This window comes from Notolepis coatsorum (assembly GCF_963971535.1).
Source record: "Notolepis coatsorum genome assembly, chromosome: 10".
Lineage (NCBI taxonomy): Eukaryota > Metazoa > Chordata > Actinopteri > Aulopiformes > Paralepididae > Notolepis > Notolepis coatsorum.
Genome location: NC_140174.1, coordinates 6,358,718 through 6,385,044, shown reverse-complemented (window position 1 = coordinate 6,385,044; position 26,327 = coordinate 6,358,718). Strand labels below are relative to the sequence as shown.

Genomic DNA, 26,327 nt, shown 5'->3' with positions numbered 1-26,327 from the left:
GGCGGGGAAGGACGCCTAAACACGTTTTCGGCACTTAAAGTGTTAAGCAGCCCCACAGAGGTTTATTGTAAAATGCGGCTTGCATCTGGCCTAGGCGGTGGGTCTGAAAATATTTCTTTTTACCTGGGAATCGATACCGGTACCCAATGGTACCTTTTTTCTGTACTTTACTCTCCCTCTCTGAAGTCTAAACTTCACAACACACAATCTAAAACCCCTTACCTCTCTCTCCCAAACCGTTCCTACAACAATAACAACAACTTGCAAAGGAGATCTTGTATCTCAATGGGACTTCCTGGTTAAAAAAATAAAAAAATATTTGCGTTATTATTTTTTTTTTTTCCTATTTGCTAATTGCATTATTTCAAATCGCGATTTCGATTTAAAAACGATCAATCGTTCAGCCCTACGCTGGACCACAGCCTCGTGTCTCAGGGAAATACACAAAGTTAAGTGTTTTTAAAACACCTTCATAATAGAAGTATAGGAAGGCCGGGGGTAAAGGGGGAGGGGTAACAGGGGGGTAAGTGGAACGTCACCTCTGCGGTCTGTTGAGATGTTTGGAACGGTACCGGGTTTGGTGCAGCCAAACTGCCGTCGTCGTGACAACAGTACTTACTTGGGGTGAGCCAGCAGCTGGTAGAGCGCGTGCTTGTTGTCCTCCAGGCTGGTCATGGCCACCAGGAAACACTTGATGACCTCCCACGCCTGGCGCCGGTAGTAAGGCTCCGTGTTTGCACTCTTCAGACAATCCAAAGCCGTCTCTATCGCCTGAGGAGGGGACACAAACACACAAAAAACACAGAGTTAATGTTCCATAATTAGGGCTCGGATGTGTTGTACTCCAGACAATCACCGGGGACAAGGAAACACAACACGGAGAGAGACGGTTAAGATAATAGCAGGGTGGCCCGAGGCGATCATAAGTAACAGTAGGGCTGGGCGATTCTTGCTCAAATGTGAATCACGATTTTTTTTCCCTCTAAGAATTGAGATCACGATTCTCTCACACGATTCTTATTTTTTCAATAAAATCATTTATTGCACTCATAAACAGACAACATAACATATCAAAGTGCTTGACTTAAACTTAAACATAACTGAAAAAGTGCTTGACTTAAACTTAAAAGTATCTTGTAACATACAAAATAACTCAAGTCAGAATAGTCATCATTTAAAAAAGTAAAGTAAAAAAAAATATATATATATATTTTAGTATTTTTTTATTAAAAGAAAAATCGTCATAACTTAGAAATGAGATTGCATAGGTCTATGAATCGAGATCGCAATTTTTTTTTCGATTAATTGCCCAGGCCTAAGTAACAGTATATCCCGCAGACACATTTACCTGTCAAATGACCATAGTATTGTCTCCATAGCTATAATATAGAATATAGATATAGCTCTCCAAACATAGTGACGCACAGTGAAAATAGGCTATGGAAAGCTGGCGCATTAGCTACAGGGATGAGGGTAATGGCTGGCGCTGAAAGTGTTAACCCTTTCACTACCACACTACAGAAGGTTAACCCTTTACTATCACACTACAGACTGTTTGTAGTGCGATAGTAAAGGGTTAACCTTCTGTATTGTCGTAGTGAAAGGGTTAACCGGTTGGTAGTGTGGATGTGAAAGGGTCAACCTTCTGTATTGTCGCAGTGAAAGGGTTAACCGTTTGGTAGTGTGGCAGTGAAAGGGTTAACCACAGAGTTATCGGTCACGAGGAAAAGAACGGGGTTGTCTCGGTTCAGCCTACGGTTCAGGTGAGTTGGTGACACAGAAGTCCACAGATTGGGGCAATTTACACGTCCCGTCCCCCCATCACTGGAAGAGATTGCTGCTACAGTTCAAGAAGGAATGGAGTGACCCCCCCCCTCCACACAGCCGGGTGGACTCGAACTGAATGATACATCTGAAGTGGTCAATCGCTGAAAAGACCGGCAACCAAGCCATGGACAGGTTACTAAAATGCTTGTGCGCCGCACACCACAGCACAGAATGGTCACACCAAACTGAACAAAGACAAGTGGTAAACAATCTCTTCCCTAAAGTAGTCCACTACTATCACGGTGTGTAGTATAGGACTAGGAGTATCGCGATACTTTGCGTGGCGATACTGTATCGATACAGGGACGCCAAGTATCGATATTTAATTATTCATACAAATTTAAAATCTTTTTTTTTTGTATAAGGAAGTTGCATTGGTTATTTCAATACCTGTAATAGTACAGTAGTCCACACACACACGTGTGCATTCAGTTAAGTTGGAATATGACTAATACAAACAGTTCAGTTTGTCAGGTACATGCAACACTGTCTGCTTGAGAAAATACCACGTTCTGCAATAAAAATTATTGAAGTGAGATGAACAGACTGAACTTTATTTTATTAGATAAAACATGTTGACAAAGTTTTACTTTGCAGTTGAATAAGGTAATAAATTAAATTTGAAAAAAAAATAAACTATAGGCCTACATCAACTCAAATCTCTCTCAAAATTAGATATCCAATACTAGAGGAGATGTTCTTTTGAAAGTGACAATTTTGCGATGATATATAACACTTCACGTTGATCATGGAGTTCAACGCAATGAACAGCATTTGGATTATTTATTTAGCAATTTTGCATAATGCAAACAGATATCGTGGTATATATAGGGATGGGAATCGAAAACCGGTTCCCGTTGGGAACCGGTTCCTAATTGGCCAATGCCTGGAACCGTGTGGCTCCTGTGACTTTCGATTCCCTTATCGCTGCCTACAGTTGCGCAATAACGTTACGTTAGCATGTAGCCATGGCAGACTCTATTTGATTCCTTAAGGGCTCGAAATTGCCTGGGTTTTGGTAATATGCTCCTGAAATGCTCCCGCTGTTTGGCTACTTCTATGTGCAGTGAAAACTACTTGAATGCTTTAGAACCTAGTCATTGATTTAGATCAGGGTGAGCTAAAATTAGCCGCGGAGCTAACGTGAGCTAACGCTATTTAATCAAGCTCACAAAGAGAGATAAACAGCTGACAGCAAATAGTACAGGTACAAATACAATAAAACAGCAGGTGGGGGCTGTTGTGTAAACCTTGTACTCTTTAGTTCACATATAATGAGACGTGAGTGCTTGTTTACAAGTCTGTAAGCCAGGAAGAGTGGTGCAACATACAAATGTGTCCGTGTAGCAACACAAGCCAATACTTTAAAGGACAGGGGCCCGGGGAGGGAGCTCTCTCTCTCTGTGTGTGTGTGTGTGTGTGTGTGTGTGTGTGTGTGTGTGTGTGTGTGTGTGTGTGTGTGTGTGTGTGTGTGTGTGTGTGTGTGTGTGTGTGTGTGTGTGTGTGTGTGTGTGTGTGTGTGTGTGTGTGTGTGTGTGTGTGTGTGTGTGTGTGTGTGTGTGTGTGTGTGTGTGTGTGTGTGTGTGTGTGTGTGTGTGTGTGTGTGTGTGTGTGTGTGTGTGTGTGTGTGTGTGTGTGTGTGTGTGTGTGTGTGTGTGTGTGTGTGTGTGTGTGTGTGTGTGTGTGTGTGTGTGTGTGTGTGTGTGTGTGTGTGTGTGTGTGTGTGTGTGTGTGTGTGTGTGTGTGTGTGTGTGTGTGTGTGTGTGTGTGTGTGTGTGTGTGTGTGTGTGTGTGTGTGTGTGTGTGTGTGTGTGTGTGTGTGTGTGTGTGTGTGTGTGTGTGTGTGTGTGTGTGTGTGTGTGTGTGTGTGTGTGTGTGTGTGTGTGTGTGTGTGTGTGTGTGTGTGTGTGTGTGTGTGTGTGTGTGTGTGTGTGTGTGTGTGTGTGTGTGTGTGTGTGTGTGTGTGTGTGTGTGTGTGTGTGTGTGTGTGTGTGTGTGTGTGTGTGTGTGTGTGTGTGTGTGTGTGTGTGTGTGTGTGTGTGTGTGTGTGTGTGTGTGTGTGTGTGTGTGTGTGTGTGTGTGTGTGTGTGTGTGTGTGTGTGTGTGTGTGTGTGTGTGTGTGTGTGTGTGTGTGTGTGTGTGTGTGTGTGTGTGTGTGTGAGAGAGAGTGTGAGAGAGAGTGTGAGTGAGAGACAGAAGTCAGAGGAATAACAACCTGTTATTCAATAGATTAAATTCGTTTAAGAATAAAAAAATAAATACATTTTAAGAGAATCTCAAATACATTATTTTATTTAAGTGTAGGCTATAGTTAATGTTTTATTTTTTACAGTTTTTGTATTTTTCTGACATGGGGGCTCAACAATAAATGACAATCAGAAATGTCAAGTTGCATGTTGTTATTCTAACCAACCAGCTTAGACCCCGACGCTCTGCATCTTCTGGCCGCCTCAGACCTACTCCTATCCAAGCTCCGGGAGGGTCATCAAAGAGAAGTCGCCTATTCTCAGTCCTTGCCCCACAATGGTGGAATGAACTACCCACCCCAGTTAGGACAGCCGAATCACGTCCAATCTTTCGCCGTCGACTAAAGACGCACTTCTTCAACCATTATCTGAATAAAAAAAAATATATCTAACCCTAACTAACCGTACTGTCATGCACTTGTCCTAATAAACTAACCTACACTGTAGCACTCAACACTTTGATGAACATTGTTACTCAGCTGATAGAGATGTGCCCTTCCTGATGGCTTGTCGTACAGAACTTGTAAGTCGCTTTGGATAAAAGCGTCAGCTAAATGACTAAATGTAGTTCTGTTGCATTTCCAATTTATTTATTTAAATTATAAATTGATCAGGTATCGATAAGGGAATCGATAAAGAATCGAATCGATAAGCAGAATCGATAATGGAATCGTATCGATAAAATCCTATCAATTCCCATCCCTAGGTATATATCGATGCCAGAAAAAATGGCCCAATCTCTTAGGGAAGCAACAGTTGCGATTGGAGGATTTGGGCGACAGTGGCTCGAAATCCGGAGGTTCCCGGTTCGATTCCCACTCCTCCCAGGCAGCGTGTCAAAGTGTCCTTGGGCAAGACACTTAACGTCCAATTGCTCCCGATGAGCAGGTCGGCACCTTGCATGGTGGCCTCCGCCGTCGGTGTGAGTGAATGGGTAAAATGTGAGGAACAAATTGCAAAGCGCTTTGAATAAAAGCGCTATATAAATGCAGCCATTTACCATGTCAAGAAAAGGGGGCCGTTTAATTTTTTTTTACGGGTCAATTCCAGTCGGTTTTTGCGACGCGAGTGTCTTTCACGTGGCCTAGCCCGTCCTGGTGGGGCATCTTCTTCCAGTAGTGACTCCCACGCGAGGAGGAAGCAGGAGTCCTATGAGCTCCGGCTATAGCCGAGCAGAGACCATTAGAACAGCCAGATTATGGGCTGACAAGCCACGGCAGCCAGGCACTTAAGGAGGGAGAAAATGAACTAATTAACATCAGTCAGAACAGAGAGAGAGGGGGAGTGGATGAGGAGGAGGCAGGAGGAGGAGAGGAGGAGAGGAGGGCACCGCATAATTGAATTGTAGACCTGTCAGAATATTAAAGCAGCGCGCTCCTGACATGCTCTCGAGGCCGATCCGCGGTTCCAGAGAAGTGCACCTGACAACCTATCCTCCGAGTAGGACGTCGGCGTCGCCATCGCTTTTCACGGTCGGACGATATGTATGATGGGAACAGCTGTTGCGTCAGTCAGGGAGTGGAAAAATAAACCAGATATATAAATAGCCCGGGTATTGCAGGTCAGAGATGAGTTGATTCAGGGTAACTATCTACAGGTTTCAACAAGTTCAATTTAAGACTTTTTAATACCACTTAAGTCTTAGAGCTCGATTTTATACCAATTTCATGACTATACACATCGCGAGACTGAACTATGTTCATGTGTTAAATTAACTGGCAGCTGCACTCGCACGGCAATTGAAATTCTCACGCGTTCCATACAAGCTCTCTGCAGAAGCACCAAGCTCCCGGCAACCCCACGAAAAAGACAAAAACATTTAATATATTTAATATGATTGCATCTGCAACCCCCAAATGTAATACCTGTGCAAATGAAATGTAAGACTTTAATACCTTTTTAAGAATTATGATATAATACTTTTTAATACCCCGCGGATACCCCCTGTGATCGTGTGAAACACAGCAACACAGTGGAGGGCGCGGAGGCTATGCTGCACTCGTTTGTGGGCATTTGGTTTTGAATGAACCGTCGCTAGTATTTAGTAAAATAGCCGCGCACGTCTTTCAATTGATCATTTCGATGCGACTCAATCTCAGATCAAATACGAATCAAGATCCTGCAAATACTATTTCTTGCCTAATATGTGTCGTCAACCGTTTAGTAGGGCTGACCCCGACTAGTGGAATAGTCGACTAATAGATCGAAAGGAGCCGCAGATGAAGCCGCATGAAGAAGAGATGTGAAAGGCGTGAAGAAGAAGAAGAGATGTGAAAGACGTGAAGAAGAAGAGATGTGAAAGACGTGAAGAAGAAGAAGAGATGTGAAAGACGTGATGAAGAAGAAGAGATGTGAAAGACGTGATGAAGAAGAAGAGATGTGAAAGACGTGATGAAGAAGAAGAGATGTGAAAGACGTGAAGAAGAAGAAGAGATGTGAAAGACGTGAAGAAGAAATGTGAAAGACGTGATGAAGAAGAAGAGATGTGAAAGGCGTGATGAAGAAGAAGAGATGTGAAAGGCGTGATGAAGAAGAAGAGATGTGAAAGGCGTGAAGAAGAAGAAGAGATGTGAAAGGCGTGAAGAAGTAGAAGAGATGTGAAAGGCGTGAAGAAGAATAAGAAGAGATGTGAAAGACGTGAAGAAGAAGAGATGTGAAAGACGTGAAGAAGAAGAAGAAGAAGAAGAGATGTGAAAGACGTTTAGAAGAAGAAGAAGAAGAAGAAGAAGAAGAAGAAGAAGAAGAAGAAGAAGAAGAGATGTGAAAGACGTGAAGAAGAAGAAGAGATGTGAAAGGCGTGAAGAAGTAGAAGAAGAAGAAATGTGAAAGGCGTGAAGAAGAAGTAGAAGAGATGTGAAAGGCGTGAAGAAGAAGAAGAGATGTAAAAGGCGTGAAGAAGAAGAAGAAGAAGAAGAGATGTGAAAGGCGTGAAGAAGAATAAGAAGAGATGTGAAAGACGTGAAGAAGAAGAGATGTGAAAGACGTGAAGAAGAAGAAGAAGAAGAAGAAGAGATGTGAAAGACGTGAAGAAGAAGAGATGTGAAAGATGTGAAAGGCGTGAAGAAGAAGAAGAGATGTGAAAGACGTGAAGAAGAAGAAGAGATGTGAAAGACGTGAAGAAGAAGAAGAGATGTGAAAGACGTGAAGAAGAAGAAGAGATGTGAAAGACGTGAAGAAGAAGAAGAGATGTGAAAGACGTGAAGAAGAAGAAGAGATGTGAAAGACGTGATGAAGAAGAAGAGATGTGAAAGACGTGATGAAGAAGAAGAGATGTGAAAGACGTGATGAAGAAGAAGAGATGTGAAAGACGTGAAGAAGAAGAAGAGATGTGAAAGACGTGAAGAAGAAGAAATGTGAAAGACGTGATGAAGAAGAAGAGATGTGAAAGGCGTGAAGAAGAAGAAGAGATGTGAAAGGCGTGAAGAAGTAGAAGAGATGTGAAAGGCGTGAAGAAGAATAAGAAGAGATGTGAAAGACGTGAAGAAGAAGAGATGTGAAAGACGTGAAGAAGAAGAAGAAGAAGAAGAAGAAGAAGAAGAAGAGATGTGAAAGACGTGAAGAAGAAGAAGAAGAAGAAGAAGAAGAAGAAGAAGAAGAAGAGATGTGAAAGACGTGAAGAAGAAGAGATGTGAAAGGCGTGAAGAAGTAGAAGAAGAAGAAATGTGAAAGGCGTGAAGAAGAAGTAGAAGAGATGTGAAAGGCGTGAAGAAGAAGAAGAGATGTGAAAGGCGTGAAGAAGAAGAAGAAGAAGAGATGTGAAAGGCGTGAAGAAGAATAAGAAGAGATGTGAAAGACGTGAAGAAGAAGAGATGTGAAAGACGTGAAGAAGAAGAAGAAGAAGAAGAAGAAGAAGAGATGTGAAAGACGTGAAGAAGAAGAGATGTGAAAGATGTGAAAGGCGTGAAGAAGAAGAAGAGATGTGAAAGACATGAAGAAGAAGAAGAGATGTGAAAGACGTGAAGAAGAAGAAGAGATGTGAAAGACGTGAAGAAGAAGAAGAAATGTGAAAGACGTGAAGAAGAAGAAGAGATGTGAAAGGCGTGAAGAAGAAGAAGAAGAGATGTGAAAGACGTGAAGAAGAAGAAGAGATGTGAAAGGCGTGAAGAAGAAGAAGAAGAAGAAATGTGAAAGGCGTGAAGAAGAAGAAGAGATGTGAAAGACGTGAAGAAGAAGAAGAGATGTGAAAGACGTGAAGAAGAAGAAGAGATGTGAAAGGCGTGATGAAGAAGAAGAGATGTGAAAGGCGTGATGAAGAAAGGGCAGCGGAATTCATTTCAGACTTGTGTAGCTTAATTGCCGCGGGAGCGTGTCTGACCGGCACCGCCGCGCCTCGGAGAGGAGATATTCTGATAAATGTCATCTGACCTTCTGTTCTCACACACACACACACACCACACGCACACACAACACACCACACACACACACAACACACAACACTCCACACAACACACACACACACGCACAGCATCGGGACGAGGCCACTCTGCTGAAAATTTTTGTGTCATTTCTCAACTGCAGCCCTGCTTCAACACACCTGTCCTGCAACACACCTGTCCTTCAACACGGGCTGACCTTCGAAGCTTTTTTTGGCAATCGAAGCTTCGGGGCCGAGCTTCGATTTTAATTCGAAGCGTCGAAAAAAAAATAGAAAAAAAAATATATATATTTTTTTTTTATATTTTTTTTTTTTTTTTTTTATCTTATGTTGTGGGACTTGTACAGCACTTTCGTAAACTTTGTTGTTTTTAAATGTGCTCTATAAATAAAGTGGGTTGGATTAATTAATTAAGTAGCCCCTTTCGTGACTGACGCATCCAACAAGGTTTCACTCGGCTGTGTGATTTAATTCAAGGTGGATCGCTGTTGTCGTTTGAACAACTTCAGATTTCATGGGAACTACCAATCCCCCAAATCAAGAATGTTTAAGATGAATGAAGTAAGATTTTGATTATTTGAAATATGGCCTGTGTAGACTAAACTATGCACAGAATTATGTCAGTCTACAAGGTCCGGATTCTACATGGTCCGGCAATGTAGACCTTGTAGACTCCACTACAGACCAATTATCAGTGAATGTTCATGCATTTTTAAGAAGGGCAACTTCCACAAAAAAACAAAGAACTCACCAAAACATCTCAGTAGCACCTTATCTAAATGTTATATTTCATATATGGAGATTCATATTTATTTATGTATTGCATGCATTTCTACATTTTATTTCCTATTTTGTTTATTCATCCCAGTATCTTTCTTTCTTATGTGTGGAATTCTACAAGGCGCGCGCACACACACACACACACACACACACACACTTACATTTAGTCATTTAGCTGACGCTTTTATCCAAAGCGACTTACAAGTTCTGTACGACAAGACAGCAAGAAGGGTACAACTCTATCAGCTGAGTAACAATGTTCATCAAAGTGTTGCGTGTTACAGTGTAGGTTAGTTTATTAGGACAAGTGCATGACAGTAAGGTTAGTCACGGTTAGATTTTTTATTTTTATTTTTTAATCATTTCAGATAATGGTTGAAGAAGTGAGTCTTTAGTCGACGGCGAAAAATTTGACGGGATTCGGCTGTCCTAACTGGGATGGGTAGTTCACACACACACACACACACACACACACACACACACACACACAAATCGAAGAGAAAAAAAAAAAAATTGATTTTTTTTTTTAAACTTCGATTTTTTTTTTAATGTTCGAAGCTTGTGCCATCGAATCGAACGTTCGAAGCTTCGAAGCATTTAAGACAGCCCTACCTTCAACACACCTGTCCTGCAACAGACCTGTCCTTCAACACACCTGTCCTTCAACACACCTGTCCTTCAACACACCTGTCCTTCAACACACCTGTCCTGCAACACACCTGTCCTTCAACACACCTGTCCAACACACCTGTCCTTCAACACACCTGTCCTTCAACACACCTGTCCAACACACCTGTCCTGCAACACACCTGTCCTGCAACACACCTGTCCTTCAACACACCTGTCCTGCAACACACCTGTCCTGCAACACACCTGTCCTGCAACACACCTGTCCTTCAACACACCTGTCCAACACACCTGTCCTTCAACACACCTGTCCTTCAACACACCTGTCCTGCAACACACCTGTCCTTCAACACACCTGTCCTTCAACACACCTGTCCTTCTTCAACACACCTGTCCTGCTTCAACACACCTGTCCTTCAACACACCTGTCCTTCAACACACCTGTCCTTCAACACACCTGTCCTCCTTCAACACACCTGTCCTTCAACACACCTGTCCTGCTTCAACACACCTGTCCTCCAACACACCTGTCCTTCAACACACCTGTCCTGCTTCAACACACCTGTCCTTCAACACACCTGTCCTGCTTCAACACACCTGTCCTTCAACACACCTGTCCTTCAACACACCTGTCCTGCTTCAACACACCTGTCCTTCAACACACCTGTCCTTCAACACACCTGTCCTTCAACACACCTGTCCTTCAACACACCTGTCCTTCAACACACCTGTCCTTCAACACACCTGTCCTGCAACACACCTGTCCTTCAACACACCTGTCCTTCGACACACCTGTCCTTCAACACACCTGTCCTTCAACACACCTGTCCAACACACCTGTCCTTCAACACACCTGTCCTTCAACACACCTGTCCTCCAACACACCTGTCCTGCAACACACCTGTCCTTCGACACACCTGTCCTTCAACACACCTGTCCTTCGACACACCTGTCCTTCAACACACCTGTCCTTCAACACACCTGTCCTTCAGGCAGCAGCGCTGCTCCGAGCGCATGCATCACTCGGACGAGACGAGGAGGATTAAAAGAATAAGAAGAAGAATAACTTTGAAGAGGAATAAAAGCCTTGTATATATTATTCTCACATTAATTCCACGGCGCGCATTAAAGAAGAAGACGAGGTTCTTCAAGTGGGATCTGGGTTTGAGTCAAACGAATAGAAGAGTAGAATCTTTTAGTTCTTCTGTATCCATAAAAACATCCTCACGTGTGTGCGTGTGTGTGTGTGTGCTGTGTGTGTGTGTGTGCGTGTGCGCGTGTGTGTGTGTGAGGCCTCTACCGAGCGATGTAATGTAAGGCTGAGGGAGAGGAACCAGTGTGGGGGGGGGGGGGGGGGAAGAGAGAGAGAGATAGAGGCTAATGACATTAAGCCACATTCAATTTAACAGAGGGAGAAAGAGATAGAGAGAAAGAGTGAGACAAAGTAGAGAAGGTGGAACACCATCAGTTGCATCCATCTTGGTGCGCAGGTATAATTTAAAATATGACAAAAGTGCGTGTGTACGGCGCATTTGTGTCGTCTGCCTCCGTGCTAGTGGCGGACAGCAGAGTGAGAGAGAGGAGAGAGAGAGATGAGAGCCAGTGTGAGAGAGAGAGCCAGTGTGAGAGAGAGAGAGAGAGAGAGAGAGAGAGATAACGAGAGAGAGAGCCAGTGTGAGAGAGAGAGAGAGAGAGAGAGATAACGAGAGAGAGAGTCAGTGTGAGAGAGAGATAACGAGAGAGAGAGTCAGTGTGAGAGAGAGAGAGAGAGAGAGAGAGAGAGAGATATAACGAGAGAGAGCCAGTGTGAGAGACCCAGTGTGAAAGAGAGATAACGAGAGAGAGAGCCAGTGTGAGAGAGAGAGAGAGAGAGAGAGAGATAACGAGAGAGAGAGCCAGTGTGTGAGAGAGAGAGAGATAACGAGAGAGAGCCAGTGTGAGAGAGAGATAACGAGAGAGAGCCAGTGTGAGAGAGAGAGAGAGAGAGAGAGAGAGAGAGAGAGATAACGAGAGAGAGAGCCAGTGTGAGAGAGAGAGATAACGAGAGAGAGAGCCAGTGTGAGAGAGAGATAACGAGAGAGAGAGCCAGAGAGAGAAAGAGAGAGCGAGAGCAGCCATTAGTGAGAGTAAATGAGGGGGGGGGGGGGGGGGCTGAGGGAGAGGAACCAGTGTGGGGGGGGGGGGGGGGGGAAGAGAGAGAGAGATAGAGGCTAATGACATTAAGCCACATTCAATTTAACAGAGGGAGAAAGAGATAGAGAGAAAGAGTGAGACAAAGTAGAGAAGGTGGAACACCATCAGTTGCATCCATCTTGGTGCGCAGGTATAATTTAAAAGATGACAAAAGTGCGTGTGTACGGCGCATTTGTGTCGTCTGCCTCCGTGCTAGTGGCGGACAGCAGAGTGAGAGAGAGGAGAGAGAGAGATGAGAGCCAGTGTGAGAGAGAGAGCCAGTGTGAGAGAGAGAGAGAGAGAGAGAGAGAGAGAGAGAGAGATAACGAGAGAGAGAGCCAGTGTGAGAGAGAGAGAGAGAGAGAGAGATAACGAGAGAGAGAGTCAGTGTGAGAGAGAGATAACGAGAGAGAGAGTCAGTGTGAGAGAGAGAGAGAGAGAGAGAGAGAGAGAGAGAGAGATATAACGAGAGAGAGCCAGTGTGAGAGACCCAGTGTGAAAGAGAGATAACGAGAGAGAGAGCCAGTGTGAGAGAGAGAGAGAGAGAGAGAGATAACGAGAGAGAGAGCCAGTGTGTGAGAGAGAGAGAGATAACGAGAGAGAGCCAGTGTGAGAGAGAGATAACGAGAGAGAGCCAGTGTGAGAGAGAGAGAGAGAGAGAGAGAGAGAGAGATAACGAGAGAGAGAGCCAGTGTGAGAGAGAGAGATAACGAGAGAGAGAGCCAGTGTGAGAGAGAGATAACGAGAGAGAGAGCCAGAGAGAGAAAGAGAGAGCGAGAGCAGCCATTAGTGAGAGTAAATGATGCCGTCATGCGGCCCTGTGCTAGATTGATGATTACTGACTGGAGATGAGGAGGAGGAGGAGACGACTGATGGATTTAATTACCACACTCTCTCCCTCTCTCACACAGAGAGCCCTGCACCAATGACAAGGATGCATGGCTCTCTCTCTCTCTCTCTCTAAAGGAGCGATCACCAGGAACATCTCTGGTTCCTCTCCTGCTCAGAGCGAGAGAATACGACGCACTGAGTGCTGTGGAGTCGAGCTGGATTGTGACGTCACTAAGAGTCTCTCCACACATCCACCTCTGACAAGAGTAAAAATTAAAAAAGGGCTGAAAACCTGTTTCTTTTATTTTCTTTAAAAACATAAATACATCGGCGGCTAAGTGGCGCAGTGGGCAAGGCGCTCGCCACTAGTGCAGGAGACGCTGGGTTCGAGCCCAGCTCTCGGCATTGCTACCAGCTTGGCTGGTCGTTCATACTAACACAATTGGCAGTGTTAGCAGGTGGGAAAGCTGGTGGGTGGGTCCTGGTCGTTGTAAACAGCGACTCCTACAGTTCGGTCGGGGCGCCTGCTCAGCGAGGGAAAGGATCTAAGGGGGGGGTAGTGTGATCCTTCCACACGTTACGCCCTCTCAGTGAGAGTTCGCGCTGCCAGGTGAAAAGAAGCGGTTGATTGGCTACACGTGTGTCGGAGGAAGCACGTGATAGCCTCCACTCTCCCAGACCGACTGTGGGGGGTAAGTGCGCAGCGACCATGAAGGGGATTGGGAATTGGCATAACGACTAACATTGGGATGGGAGAAAAACGGAGGGGGGAAAAGATAAAAAATAAATAAATTAAAAAAAAACATAAATACATCACGTTGTACCCATTGCAGTTCATTGGAAAACAATTTGATATCCCGTCTGGGATTTTTAATTAATCAACCCGTTTCAAACCCCGCCCCCTCTTTTCCCGATCCTCCAAAACCACAGCTGTTGCTTCCCCTCGGTCAGTGCCACATGACAGAAGGTCAACCCTTCACTATCACACAACCGACGGGTCGCCGTCGGTTGTGTGATAGTAAAGGGTTAACCGTCTGTCGTGTGGCAGTGAAAGGGTTATTAACCGGCTGTTGCGTGGCAGTGAAAGGGCTAACCTTCTGTGTATTGTCGCAGTGAAATGGTTAACGGCTTTGGTAGTGTGGCAGTGAAAGGGTTATTAAAACGGGACACAAAGTGGTAGGGCTGCACGATTAATCGTTTTTTAATCGAAATCGCGATTTGGAATGATGCAATTATCAAATCGCCAAGCCTGCAATTAAAAAAAAAAAAAAAAAAAAAAAAAAAAAAAAAAAAATTGTATTTAACCAGGAAGTCCCATTGAGATACAAGATCTCCTTTGCAAGGTAGACCTGGCCAAGATGACAGCAATAACATTTGCAATACATCACACAGCAATAAAATGTGCGATACATCACACAAGAACATAATAAATGTGCATGTATACAATACATCACATGTAAACACAAAGCAGAATAGTCTACATGATAGTAAAAGTGTATAATACAGGGTAATACAGTAATTTTGCAGTTGGGACCCGACTACAGAAAGCAGCAACATGCTTCTTGTAAAAAAAATTAAAAATATGTTATAATCGCATCGCAAACCGCAATCGCAATATCTGTCAGAATAATCGCAATTAGATTATTTTCCAAAATCGTGCAGCCCTACAAAGTGGATCGTGGGTCAAAATCATCAACCAAAAGAGATATATTTTTAAACACTCAAACAGTCTACAACCAACCAAGGGCATCACCCAATCAGCCCCGGAAGGTATCCAGTGAAACATTGCGATGGACGATGATATCACTGTTGAGGGGGTCGACTTATGGGCTACTCCTATAAAAAAAAGGTACTATATACTTTTATATATATATATACATGTTGTATTATTTATGTATGTTGGACATTAATTACGATTTGAAATGTTTTGCACGTTTGATCCATTCACATCCTCACCCACCCCTTCCTCACTATTCCTCCCCAGAGCCTGAACCCCTCATTAAGCAGATCATGTGATTATTATAAAGAATAATTTAAACACTACTAGTCACAGTGATGTAACTGCAGAGTATATACCAGTGGATTCAAATAAATCACCATGTTGCACTCAGCGGCCGGTGGCTGTCAGCCCTGTTTCCAATATCACAGGAAAAGCAAGTGGAGAGATATGCAGTAAGACAGTAAGATATGCAGCAAGACTTCCAACCAGACATACATGTTCAGATTCTATCTGTGCTGCTGTGAACGGCTGGCTCTGTGATTATTACATGAGAGTACATGTGCCCTTCTCTATACCAGCAGCAGCAGCAGCAAGGCAACTTTAATCTTTTATATAAACGCCGCTGTCTGATGGCACGTCGACAGCCCGTTGCCTTGGTAACACACAGACACATGGAGGGAATCGTCGTTTTCCTGTACTTTAATGTATTCACAGCGCCAGGAATCCACCGTGGTGGGAGAGACGAGACCCCATGGCATCACCACGGTGAGTCAAGTTGACTTCGTCGATGACCATTTCCACCGGCGAGTTATAGACGCGATGGAGAGCTAGCCTGCGTACGTTCCATGGGTCTGACGTGTCAAACGTAGGCCAAACTGTGTGTTTAGACAGAGGTTATCTAGATATGCAATTAATAGATTTGTAATAAATGATTAGATTAATTGTTTAATCGCTTGCACCTTTCTGTACGACAAGTCATCAGGAAGGGCACAACTCTTTCAGCTGAGTAACAATGTTCATCAAACAGTGTTGAAACTTGGGCGCTGCAGTGTTGAGTGCATAGCAGTAAAGACTATTAGTATAGTACAGGGGTGGCCAACCCGCGGCTCGCGAGCCGCATGCGGCTCTTTGCCCGTCAATGTGCGGCTCTTCCATCCATAAAAAAAAAAAAAAAAAAAAAAAAATTTTTTTTATGTCACTCATTCCATAAGGACGTAGAATAAACATTTACAAAAAACATTTAAATGGTCCATTTGCATGTTCTTGGTATCTGAATCTAGGGACATATATGGATCAGTGTCAGAAATAGTGTGTCTGTTACTAGGCTTGAGTAAATTGTAATGAACCAAAGGAGAATATCAATTCTATTTAAAAAGAAAAAATTATCTTTGACTGTAAATAACACCATGCTAAAATTGACCAGACCTGAAAAATCTAAGCAAATGAATAAAGGGAAGATGATTAAACAGAAGGTTTTGTAGATACAGTACTGAATTCTGCCATCTTTTTTATAATGTAAATTTCTCCACCATTTTTCATCATATTGCAACACCGTTTTTTGCAAGACGTTCACAGAAAGGTAGAGAAACTAACTGCGTTCTGTTTTATGGCAATAACGTTCAGGTTTGTGGGAGATAATCCCAAAAAATAAGAGAAATTAAAAAGTAAATCCAGAAGTCAGATGATTGACAGGGGCTGGTGTGAGCTGGGTAGGGTAGTTTTTCGAAATTTGAAAGCCCTGAGTCTCTTCCTTCAAAAGACTACTCACTTTTGGCTGTGCCACTTCCTCCTGTCAATATGCGCCGGTTTCCGACTCAATGCCCTGAGATTTCTATAATCTTATATTTCACTAATAACAGTTAAAATAATTGGTAAACAAACATAATGCTGAAAATATACACTTTTACTGTATATCTTGGGCTTAAGAGGTTAACCCTGTGAGGCCCACATTAAAAAGAAATTAGCAACTTCAGAGGCCAGAGGGTGGGACATATAAACACATTTACTATCAAATAGCATTGTGAGGCTGAACAACAGGACCAATTGACTATACATGTGCTTAAAGGGGAACTATCTTATAAATGGCTTTTTCAGTGTTTACCATTGTTTCTTAGCTATGTGGACTTATATTAATAGGATATATGTCTCTAATTCTCATATTGGCGAATTCTTCCAATTCTCCTCTCACAATATTCACCCTCACTGAACTGAGTCATCTGAAAATGTGCATATCTGTGATGTCAGAGATTTCTCAGCTGCATAATAATGTGGCAGTTGATGTGGCAGTTGGCACCAGGCCACACAGTGGTTGGAGCCCAGCCTCAAAACGGCTTAAGATCTTGAGGTAGAAAAATGCGGTTTTTAGTACTTGATTAGAAATACAAAACAATGCATTTTTTTTTGAAAAAAACCTAGGTGTTCCATAGACTCACAGGAATTGTGTAAAGTGCCCAAATAGTGAAAGAAATAGTAAAATAGTTCCCCTTTAACATTTTTTAAATAAACATTATTTTTTTAAATGGCTAAAAGTGATTTTGTAATTTTGCAACCGTGGGTCTCACAGGGTACTTTTAACCCTGTGAGGCCCAAATAAAAAAGACATTAGCAACTTCAGAGGCCAGAGGGTGAGACCTATAAACACATGAAGGGTGCCGTGACTGAAAAAAAAGTTGAGAAACGCTGGTATATGGTGTGGCTCTTTGTGGTACCACAGTAATTTTTTTGTGGCTCTTAGTCTCTGACTGGTTGGCCACCCCTGGTATAGTAGGTAGTAATATAGACAAGGAAGATCATTTAGTGGAAGAGTGCATGACAGTAGAAGACAGTAAGAAGGTTATTATGTTTCTTATTATTTTTAATAATTTTTTCAGATATTGATTGAAGAAGTGTGTTTATAGTCGACGGCGAAAGATAGGAAACCTGGCCAAAGTGTGGTGGGAAGTTTGTGTATATATATATATATATATTAGTGCTGTCAAACGATTAAAATATTTAACTCGATTAATCGCATGATTGTCCATAGTTAACTCGCGATTAATCGCAAATTAATCGCATTTTTTTTTAATTTTTTTTTTACCTTAAACAGATCTTTTTCAAGTTCCAAGTTTTAATACTCTTATCAACATGCGAGTCAACAAATGCTTGCTTTGTGCAGCCATTTAACACAAAAGGATGACCCTCATGCATTGCAAATTTGCATCAAATTCAAAACAGAGTGATGCACAAAATAACTTAAAAGAAAATAATAATTTAAAACAATGAATAAAGTGTGCATGAAATAATAGGGGAAAGAAAACGTTAGGAACTTGTTACATTCACACACACAAGGGCTGATTAATCACACACCCCCCTCTCTCCCTCACACACACACTCTCCCAGCTCTTTTTCTCTTTTGCCCCTTCCTCATCTCTCTCACCCCCCTCTCTCTCTATATCTCACACACACACACACACACACACACACACACACACACACACACACACACACACACACACACACACACACACACACACACACACACACACACACACACACACACACACACACACACACACACACACACACACTTCAGAAACAAACATAGTATCAATGAGAGCATCAATAATACACCTGAGTGAAGTCTAGTAAAAAAAAAAAAAAAAAAATGTTTTTTTTTTTTTTTTTTTAGTTAATCTTGAGTTAAAAAAATTAGTGGCATTAATAGAATCGGGAGTTAACGCGATATTAACGCGATATATTTGACAGCCTTAATATATATATATATATATATATATATATATATGTATACACGCATAGGTTTGGCTCAGAAAAATACAATTTGTATTTCAAAGTTCTCAAAAATGAAGGTGAGCCTTAAACAGCATGTTAATTCCAGTAGCTGTACCATACCACCCATTAAACTGAGATAAACAACAGACATAACAACAGACCAAGGGAAGAGAAGCAGAATCGCAGACTCTGTGAATGATTCCGTACGGAGATCGTCACGCCCCCCTAACAAGCCCCTCTGAGCCGGTGAGAGAGCTGGTGGTCCTACCCCCCTAACAAGCCTCTCTGAGCCGGTGAGAGAGCTGGTGGTCCTACCCCCCTAACAAGCCCCTCTGAGCCGGTGAGAGAGCTGGTGGTCCTACCCCCCTAACAAGCCCCTCTGAGCCGGTGAGAGAGCTGGTGGTCCTACCCCCCTAACAAGCCCCTCTGAGCCGGTGAGAGAGCTGGTGGTCCTACCCCCCTAACAAGCCCCTCTGAGCCGGTGAGAGAGCTGGTGGTCCTACCCCCCTAACAAGCCCCTCTGAGCCGGTGAGAGAGCTGGTGGTCCTACCCCCCTAACAAGCCCCTCTGAGCCGGTGAGAGAGCTGGTGGTCCTACCCCCCTAACAAGCCCCTCTGAGCCGGTGAGAGAGCTGGTGGTCCTACCCCCCTAACAAGCCCCTCTGAGCCGGTGAGAGAGCTGGTGGTCCTACCCCCCTAACAAGCCCCTCTGAGCCGGTGAGAGAGCGGTGGTCCTACCCCCCTAACAAGCCCCTCTGAGCCGGTGAGAGAGCTGGTGGTCCTACCCCCCTAACAAGCCCCTCTGAGCCGGTGAGAGAGCTGGTGGTCCTACCCCCCTAACAAGCCCCTCTGAGCCGGTGGGAGAGCTGGTGGTCCTACCCCCTAACAAGCCCCTCTGAGCCGGTGAGAGAGCTGGTGGTCCTACCCCCCTAACAAGCCCCTCTGAGCCGGTGAGAGAGCGGTGGTCCTACCCCCCTAACAAGCCCCTCTGAGCCGGTGGGAGGGAGCTGGTGGTCCTACCCCCCTAACAAGCCCCTCTGAGCCGGTGAGAGAGCTGGTGGTCCTACCCCCCTAACAAGCCCCTCTGAGCCGGTGAGAGAGCTGGTGGTCCTACCCCCCTAACAAGCCCCTCTGAGCCGGTGAGAGAGCTGGTGGTCCTGCCCCCCTAACAAGCCCCTCTGAGCCGGTGAGAGAGCGGTGGTCCTGCCCCCCTAACAAGCCCCTCTGAGCCGGTGAGAGAGCTGGTGGTCCTACCCCCCTAACAAGCCCCTCTGAGCCGGTGGGAGAGCTGGTGGTCCTACCCCCCTAACAAGCCCATCTGAGCCGGTGAGAGAGCTGGTGGTCCTACCCCCCTAACAAGCCCCTCTGAGCCGGTGAGAGAGCGCTGGTCCTACCCCCCTAACAAGCCCCTCTGAGCCGGTGAGAGAGCTGGTGGTCCTACCCCCCTAACAAGCCCCTCTGAGCCGGTGGTAGAGCTGGTGGTCCTACCCCCCTAACAAGCCCCTCTGAGCCGGTGAGAAAGCTGGTGGTCCTACCCCCCTAACAAGCCCCTCTGAGCCGGTGGGAGAGCGGTGGTCCTACCCCCCTAACAAGCCCCTCTGAGCCGGTGGGAGAGCTGGTGGTCCTACCCCCCTAACAAGCCCCTCTGAGCCAGTGAGAGAGCTGGTGGTCCTACCCCCCTAACAAGCCCCTCTGAGCCGGTGGGAGAGCGGTGGTCCTACCCCCCTAACAAGCCCCTCTGAGCCGGTGAGAGAGCTGGTGGTCCTACCCCCTAACAAGCCCCTCTGAGCCGGTGGGAGAGCTGGTGGTCCTGCCCCCCTAACAAGCCCCTCTGAGCCGGTGAGAGAGCTGGTGGTCCTACCCCCCTAACAAGCCCCTCTGAGCTGGTGAGAGAGCTGGTGGTCCTACCCCCCTAACAAGCCCCTCTGAGCCAGTGAGAGAGCTGGTGGTCCTACCCCCCTAACAAGCCCCTCTGAGCCGGTGAGAGAGCTGGTGGTCCTACCCCCTAACAAGCCCCTCTGAGCCGGTGAGAGAGCTGGTGGTCCTACCCCCCTAACAAGCCCCTCTGAGCCGGTGAGAGAGCTGGTGGTCCTACCCCCCTAACAAGCCCCTCTGAGCCGGTGAGAGAGCTGGTGGTCCTACCCCCCTAACAAGCCCCTCTGAGCCGGTGAGAGCTGGTGGTCCTGCCCCCCTAACAAGCCCCTCTGAGCCGGTGAGAGAGCTGGTGGTCCTACCCCCTAACAAGCCCCTCTGAGGTGGTGAGAGAGCGGTGGTCCTGCCCCCCTAACAAGCCCCTCTGAGGTGGTGAGAGAGCTGGTGGTCCTACCCCCCTAACAAGCCCCTCTGAGGTGGTGAGAGAGCGGTGGTCCTGCCCCCTAACAAGCCCCTCTGAGCCGGTGAGAGAGCTGGTGGTCCTACCCCCCTAACAAGCCCCTCTGAGCCGGTGAGAGAGCTGGTGGTCCTACCCCCCTAACAAGCCCCTCTGAGCCGGTGAGAGAGCTGGTGGTCCTACCCCCCTAACAAGCCCCTCTGAGCCGGTGAGAGAGCTGGTGGTCCTACCCCCTAACAAGCCACTCTGAGCCGGTGAGAGAGCTGGTGGTCCTACCCCCTAACAAGCCCCTCTGAGCCGGTGAGAGAGCTGGTGGTCCTGCCCCCCTAACAAGCCCCTCTGAGCCAGTGAGAGAGCTGGTGGTCCTACCCCCCTAACAAGCCCCTCTGAGCCGGTGAGAGAGCTGGTGGTCCTACCCCCTAACAAGCCCCTCTGAGCCGGTGAGAGAGCGGTGGTCCTACCCCCCTAACAAGCCCATCTGAGCCGGTGGGAGAGCTGGTGGTCCTACCCCCCTAACAAGGCCCTCTGAGCCGGTGAGAGAGCTGGTGGTCCTACCCCCCTAACAAGCCCCTCTGAGCCGGTGGGAGAGCGCTGGTCCTACCCCCTAACAAGCCCCTCTGAGCCGGTGAGAGAGCTGGTGGTCCTGCCCCCTAACAAGCCCCTCTGAGCCGGTGAGAGAGCTGGTGGTCCTACCCCCCTAACAAGCCCCTCTGAGCCGGTGAGAGAGCGGTGGTCCTACCCCCTAACAAGCCCCTCTGAGCCGGTGAGAGAGCGGTGGTCCTACCCCCCTAACAAGCCCCTCTGAGCCGGTGGGAGAGCGCTGGTCCTACCCCCTAACAAGCCCCTCTGAGCCGGTGGGAGAGCGCTGGTCCTACCTTCTCCATGGGCAGCTGTATGGAGGCCTTGCAGTCGGTGAACTCCACCTTGATGCTGGGCCCCTGGACCTCCGTCACCACGTACTGCAGCCTCTGGGACTCCTTCAGCATCTTCCGGTTGCTGCCGCCGAACTTCCCCAGCACCCGGTACGCCACGTGGGAGATGGTGTCCGCCGGGTTACGGAGGGTGCGCCACAGCGCCTGGAGGGGGAGGGGGGGGGGGGGAGAGTGAGGCCTTGTCCAGACGAAGACGGATCCGATCCTTTTCGTAATTTTTTTTTCTTGTTTTCCGTAAAAACGAAATCGTCTCAAGAAATAAGTGCGTGCCACAAATGTACAAAATAAATGTCTTTCCTGTTTTAGACGTCGCTCTTTTATTTCGAAACCCCCCCGACCGGAAGTGTTATCGTTGTTTTCGCTAGCGGAATAACTTGTCTCGTCCGGTTCTGTGCTTTGAGCTGACGCTAGTTTCCAAAGGATAGGAGAAAGACGACACCGCGGCGCAAATGCAGCTACAGGCAATCAATGACGAGGAAGAGCTGCTGATTTTAATCGGCAGGAGAGAGAGAGAGAGCGCAAACAAAGGGAGCGTGGGCCAAACTTGGCCTGCGAGCCCCACATTGGGTGGCAATTTGAGTGAGGTGCTAAAATACAATAATAAAAAAAATTCAGGACAACATTGTTTTTCCCCCAGAATATTTGGTCATTTTAATCCATGACTGGAAATCTAGTCTCTGAATGTCAAGGTCTTCCAGGACGAGTGGGAACCATCCTGACGTAAGAGGGAGCCAAGAGGAGCATGCAGCTCCTTAGCTTATCGCAACAGCTGATCCTTGCAGAAACTGGGACTACAGGGACTATTAATATGAGCTGATTTCTGTACGTGTTTAGTTGAGGCACAAGTGGGGTAGAGAGCATCATTTCCGGTGATTTGGCTGAAGATTGATGATAATAATGATAATGATGATAATAATAATAATAATAATAATAATAATAATAATAATAATAATAATAATAATAATAATAATAATAATAATAATAATAATAATAATAATAATAATAATAATAATAATAATAATAATAATAATAATAATAATAATAATAATAATAATAATAATAATAATAATAATAATAATAAATAATAATAATAACAGTAGACAGGTGCTTGGAAGGAGATGAGACAAGGAGGGAGGAAGCGGTAGAGTCCAGACACGCTGTACGGTGCTCGAAATGTCTATTATTTATCATGGGTTAATAAATAATACATCTTGGAGGCAGCAGGACAGCGTGTAGTAGACCCCACTTCCCTCAACCTCTGTGATGATGAAATCCAGCATGGCGCCTTATATAAATAAACTTTACTTACTTACTTAACCTGCATGAGCTCGGCCCTGTAATGATAATGATAACAACGCCTAGGGATGTCCGATATTATCGGCCATTAAAATGTAATATCAGAAATTATCGGTTTTCAAAAAAACGTTATATATATTTGTTTACATTTATTTAACCTTTATTTACCCAGGCAAGCACGTAAGAACAAATTCTTATTTTATTTATTGTGAAAAGTATGCATAATGTTGTGTTTTTGGGGGGGAACCCCGCATATATCGGTACCGGTTGATATCGGTATCGGAAATTAAGAGTTGGACAATATCGGTATATCGGATATCTGTATAAAAAAAATAAAAAATAAAGCCAACATCGAACATCCCTAATAATAACGCCCCCCAGCGCGGCGCCTTTACCTGCATGAGCTCGGCCCTCACGGGCTGGATGTGGTCGTAGAGGAGGTCTTTACCTGCATGAGCTCGGCCCTCACGGGCTGGATGTGGTCGTAGAGGAGGTCTTTACCTGCATGAGCTCGGCCCTCACGGGCTGGATGTGGTCGTAGAGGAGGTCTTTACCTGCATGAGCTCGGCCCTCACGGGCTGGATGTGGTCGTAGAGGAGGTCTTTACCTGCATGAGCTCGGCCCTCACGGGCTGGATGTGGTCGTAGAGGAGGTCTTTACCTGCATGAGCTCGGCCCTCACGGGCTGGATGTGGTCGTAGAGGAGGTCTTTACCTGCATGAGCTCGGCCCTCACAGGCTGGATGTGGTCGTAGAGGAGGTCTTTACCTGCATGAGCTCGGCCCTCACAGGCTGGATGTGGTCGTAGAGGAGGTCTTTACCTGCATGAGCTCGGCCCTCACAGGCTGGATGTGGTCGTAGAGGAAGTCGGGCTGCAGGTTGTCGACGCACAGCTCCAGGGTGCGCAGGCCCTGGCTCACCAGCGTCTGGGAGCCGTTGAGCGCCGACACCAGCGGGTCCATCAGCATGGGCAGGTAGGGCAGCAGGGAGCTGAGGCGCACCGGCACCGTCAGGCACAGCTCCACAAACAGGTCCTTCATGTGCTGCTTGTGCAGGCCGCTCTGCAGCATGTTGAGCCCTGGGAGGGGGGGGGACACACACCGTGGGACACAATGGACGTGGTGAGAGGTAGAAGCACATCCTGAATCCTGGACATGAAGAACCATTTAAGGCGAGACAGTACCCCTGAAAAATGCCTTTTTGCTTTTTTTTCTCAACGATATTGAGATTGTTATATTTTGCTTCCTCGATTGATTGAACACTTTATTAACAGATTGCAGAATGGGTACAATACAGTACGGCTCAATACATACAATTGTTAAGGGGATGCAGACCAGAGAAAGACTTTCGTCTCGTTTACATCAGGGTCCTCCATTTTCAATTCATCATAACATACAAATATACAGTACTGTGTAAGAAAAAGAAAAAAAGCGATCATAAGAAAAATATATACATCCGAAGGGGAAGAAACTGTCTTATTTCAAACTAGTGGTAATAAAATATCGAAAACAGACAATTAGTTGTTTATTTTAATTCATTTTGTCTGATTGTGTCCATAGATCACAATTACAATACAGAACTTTGAGGGCGTTTTCTCAAAAAACTAGTTTTTATGCATTTTACTTACACACAAAGACATGGAACTCTATTTCCCTAGTACCTAAACACACCAAACCTTCTGGGCTGGGTAGTGTAGAGGACTAAGCACTCGCCTACCACCACAGAGACTCTGGGTTCTAGGTCAACTGCTCGTGCAGCTCAACCTAGAACACGTTGTCCCGAGTGACGGAGGTGAACTGATGGAAGCCGTTACCTTGCAGCAGGTTGGGCAGGAGGGGCAGGAACTCCTGGTAGAGCAGGTCGTGGCTGCCTCCGCCGATGGAGCGGAAGAGAGCTCGGAGAAGCAGGAAGTAGTTGTAGGGCTCCTTGGCCGACTGGGCCAGCTCCATAGAACTGTTCACTATCTTATGGAGGTGGGGCTGGGGAGGGGAGACATGGGGAAAGATAAATAAACAGAACACAAATAAATAACGCACATCCTCCGTTCCTTGGTGCTGAGCCAAACTGTAGAAACTAGGGATGTTCGATATTGGCTTTTTTACCGATATCCGATATACCGATATTGTCCAACTCTTAATTTCCGATACCGATATCAACCGATACCGATATATGCAGGGTTCCCCCCCCCAAAAAAACAGAATAATTTCAGGTAATTAACATTACATATCTCTTGTTGTGGAATGAACACAACATTATACATACTTTTGACAATAAATAAAATCAGAATTCTTTCTTACTTGCTTGCCTGGGTAAATAAATGTAAAGAAATATATAATAAAATAATAATTTTTTTAAACAGATAGCGTTAATTTCCGATATCATATTTTAATGCCAATATCGGCCGATAATATTGGACATCCCTAGTAAAAACAGTAGTACATAAAACAAAGCAGGGCTCGCAACTCACTTTTGATGCTCCAAGGTGTTTTAATTGTGACAAATAATAGCAGCAGATGCAACGTTTCGACCCTTCCGGCCTTTTTCAAGTTTTCATACTTGGAAAAAGACCGGAACTAGGGTCGAAACGTTGTATCTGCTGCTATTATTTGTCACAATTAAAAACACCTTTGGAGCATCAAAAGTGAGTTGCGAGCCCCGTTTTGTTTTACGAAAGATAAATAAACTACATAGGCTACGAGCAAACAAACAATGATGATTATTAACTTCCAGGTACAGCGCCGCTATATATTCACCTTGAGCATCTGCTCGTTCTCCGCGGCGAACAGCGACACCGAGCCGAACACCAGCTTGAAGAGCTTGAGGTAGAGGTTGGAGAGCTCCACGTTGGAGCCCATCTCAGGCAGCCGCTCCAGCAGATACTCCACCAGGATGGTGGCGAACAGGGCCGACGTGGAGAGGTTGGCCAGGAACGAGTTGGCCACGATCTGGGAAGAACGCAGTTCCAGAGAGATGGAAATGTTGATAATAATATACCCTCTGTAGCGATTTAAACTCAACCGCTACTCGATGACTTGTAATATAATTTAAATGATTCATGTATTTTTTTGAAGTAGGGGACATTTATTTGGTCTAGAAACACTTCAAAGCTAACTGCATTTTAAGTGTGCATGCGTGTGTATATAATGTGCATGTGTGTGTGTGTGTGTGTGTGTGTGTGTGTGCGTGCGTTTATTGAGTTTATTAGGATCCCCATTAGCTGTTGCATGACAACAACTAGTCTTCCTGGGGTCAGCACAGAACATTACATTCGACAAGACTTTTACAGTAAATAAATAAAAAGAAAACTGATTTCCGAAGTACATTTTCCTTCAAGCATCGACTTTCATATTTTCCATCATATACCACTTATTTTCGGATTTTCATTTCATTGGAAAGAAAATAATGATAATAATAAAATAAGAATAAA

General features: G+C 45.4%; 1 protein-coding gene across 1 annotated transcript in view; it reads right to left on the bottom strand.

Annotated features, from left to right (window-relative positions):
* trrap (transformation/transcription domain-associated protein) overlaps positions 1-26,327 on the bottom strand; it is a gene marked incomplete at its 5' end in the record, with an annotated part of 245,882 nt that overhangs the window by 189,701 nt on the left and 29,854 nt on the right. The window contains 5 exon segments of the mRNA XM_084322329.1: positions 620-771; positions 21,550-21,750; positions 23,722-23,978; positions 24,714-24,879; positions 25,654-25,845. Of these exon segments, the coding sequence (XP_084178455.1) occupies positions 620-771; positions 21,550-21,750; positions 23,722-23,978; positions 24,714-24,879; positions 25,654-25,845 (968 nt within the window).